The sequence below is a fragment of the Prunus dulcis genome, chromosome 6 (assembly GCF_902201215.1).
Source record: "Prunus dulcis chromosome 6, ALMONDv2, whole genome shotgun sequence".
Taxonomy (NCBI): Eukaryota; Viridiplantae; Streptophyta; class Magnoliopsida; order Rosales; family Rosaceae; genus Prunus; species Prunus dulcis.
In genome coordinates, this window is record NC_047655.1 from 17,822,279 (window position 1) to 17,824,606 (window position 2,328).

The 2,328-nt window shown below is 38.9% G+C and overlaps 1 protein-coding gene across 1 annotated transcript in view; it reads right to left on the reverse strand.

Annotated features, from left to right (window-relative positions):
• Positions 1 to 981, reverse strand: part of LOC117631739 (NDR1/HIN1-like protein 13) — a 997-nt gene extending 16 nt beyond the window's left edge. Inside the window, exon 1 of the mRNA XM_034365027.1 lies at positions 1 to 981. This exon is cut by the window's left edge and continues 16 nt beyond it. Within this exon, the coding sequence (XP_034220918.1) occupies positions 39 to 842 (804 nt within the window). The 5' untranslated portion in view covers positions 843 to 981 and the 3' untranslated portion in view covers positions 1 to 38.
• Between the last annotated feature and the right edge of the window lie 1,347 nt (positions 982 to 2,328).

Below are 2,328 nucleotides of genomic sequence, written 5' to 3' on the forward strand. Positions count from 1 at the left end.
ATTATTTCGCCACCACCTTTACCATGAACACCATTTCTTTAGCCCTTGAATTCAGCTTCACATTTTTGGTCCAGAACCCTCGTGCCCTTCCCCAATGTACTCACCTTGAAATGGCATTCAACTTCGGTGTCCATATTCCATGTCTTGATAAACCCTTTCACCTTCACCGAAAGGTCCATTTTCAAAGCCAAAGACACACGCACCTCTGAATCAGTATCTTCCATGCTCTTCTTCACGTCCCGAGGCAGCGGCCCCTTTGATCCGTCGAGAACAAGCTTTACGACGGTGGAGTCATCTCCTCCCTGGTTCTTTAATGGAAATTTTCCTTTGCCAAGGGTTTTTTCCTTGTATATAAGAGAAGCCCCTCCACTATTTGCATAATCTATGCCATGTTCATTTGGATTTTTCACTTTCATGGACACCTCATATCCTGGATGGGAATTCTTGCCAGAAGATGATTTTGATTTGGGGTTCTTCACGTGGACATGCGTAATCGAAAAAGTAGGCTCTTTAGGTTTCTTAGTGAGGGACAATGCAAGCAATGTTATGCCAATTACAAGGCATATGAAAAACAAAATAGCTCCAATAACCAAGCAACGAGTCCCGCAGCATAGGGACTTCTGCTTCTGTTTTTCGGGTTTGCGGTGACGCTCAACAATTAGAGCATTTTCAGGGGGTGGCACACGGTAGATTTGGTCTTTAGGGATTTGGATTACGTAGGTTGCTGCTCCGGGGAAGGGAGGTGGAGCGAGGGGTACTATCTGTGTCTGTGGCTCTGACAAGGGTGGGTCTTCGTTGGCATCATCGTCCGCTGCTGCGGCAGGTTGGCCCCGCTCCTCCATTGTAGAATGGGGAGCGGATCACAAATGGAGAGGTGGTGTGGAGAAGGTTGATAATAAGAGAGAAGGTTGATTGCATGCATGGGAATTGGGAGGAGGTGGCATGTAAGATTGATTGGAGAATTGAAGGGTGAGAAAGGAGGGTGGGAGGTTACAACTTACATAACTAAGAAAGGAAAACTTAGTGAAACATTGAGTACAGCTCTTAGACAGCCATGATTCGTCCAATTTTGCATCCTATTTTTGGTGTTTTACTTGGTCAATGTAGAAGGTACTTAAGATATGACACCCTTGTGTTTGTTGCTGCCATGATTTTTGCATATTCCTTGTATGGTATGATCCTAGTCCTACCCTAAATCTGTTGCCTCGGTGAGTCTGCAGGACAAGCCTATATCTATGGTATTAATATATCTCCATATATATACTTGTGATCTCATCCGTCCATATCAGCTTCCGTTTACTTCTTAGTATTGGGTTTGAAATTAATCTCACAAACTAAGCTCAACTTTCATGGCGAAAGTCCCATTAAACCTCCCAAACTCAACATCCCATCCAAAAACAGAATAAAAAACGAACTTATTGAACGTGTTTACCGGTGCCATTAGACAAATGAGAATTCCAGGTCCAAAATGCATGGAATGAAAGGATTGGATGACGGTGTGGGAGGCTTAAATTAGGAATCCTTGCTATATTAGTAATTTATTTGGGATGGCGATTTATAATCAACTCTAATTCCACCCCTTCAACAAATTGCATAGAATGACATTGCAATGCAATGCAATTTATTTAATAGGATTCGGCTCATCTGTTTGGATTTTCTATGATATACGTGACTTCTTTTCTCTATATGCCACCTTATTTAATTAGCAATCCAATAGTTAAAAAATTAACACCAAAATTTTCTTTTAAAAAAACTTAAAATAGGAACTAATCATTTTCTTTAATGAGTTCTTCCCCAAATCAACGTCTTTTTCCTCATGATGGGCTTCTTTTCTTTTCTTCTTTTTCTTTTTCATTTTGATGTTTAAGACCCTACTTCCATTCCATCTCTCAATAAAAAAAAGTACAATGGAAAGCAGAGATTGAGCAAATTGAATAATATATAATTCTCAATAAACAAAACTGCAACAAAGAACAACAATATTTCAGAGATATAACTTCTGCTAGCATTAGTGTCATGTTTGCAGTGTTTGTGTTAACCCGCTTTTCTTAATGGGTTGACACGATACGACCCGTTAAGAAATGGGTGGAAAATATCAAATAAAAACTCGACACGTTACAATTCGTGAATCACAAGAACGACATGTTTCACTTGTTAAAAATAAAAATAAAAAATAAAAAATAAAAAATAAAAAATAAAACTGAAAAAAATTATAACAAAAAAGAAACCATCGTGCTTTGATTATGGGTATTTCTTTTTTGAGCCAAAGACATTCCATTAAACAGCCAACAACAAGAGAGAGAAGAAACTAAGGAGGAAAAAGAAAAA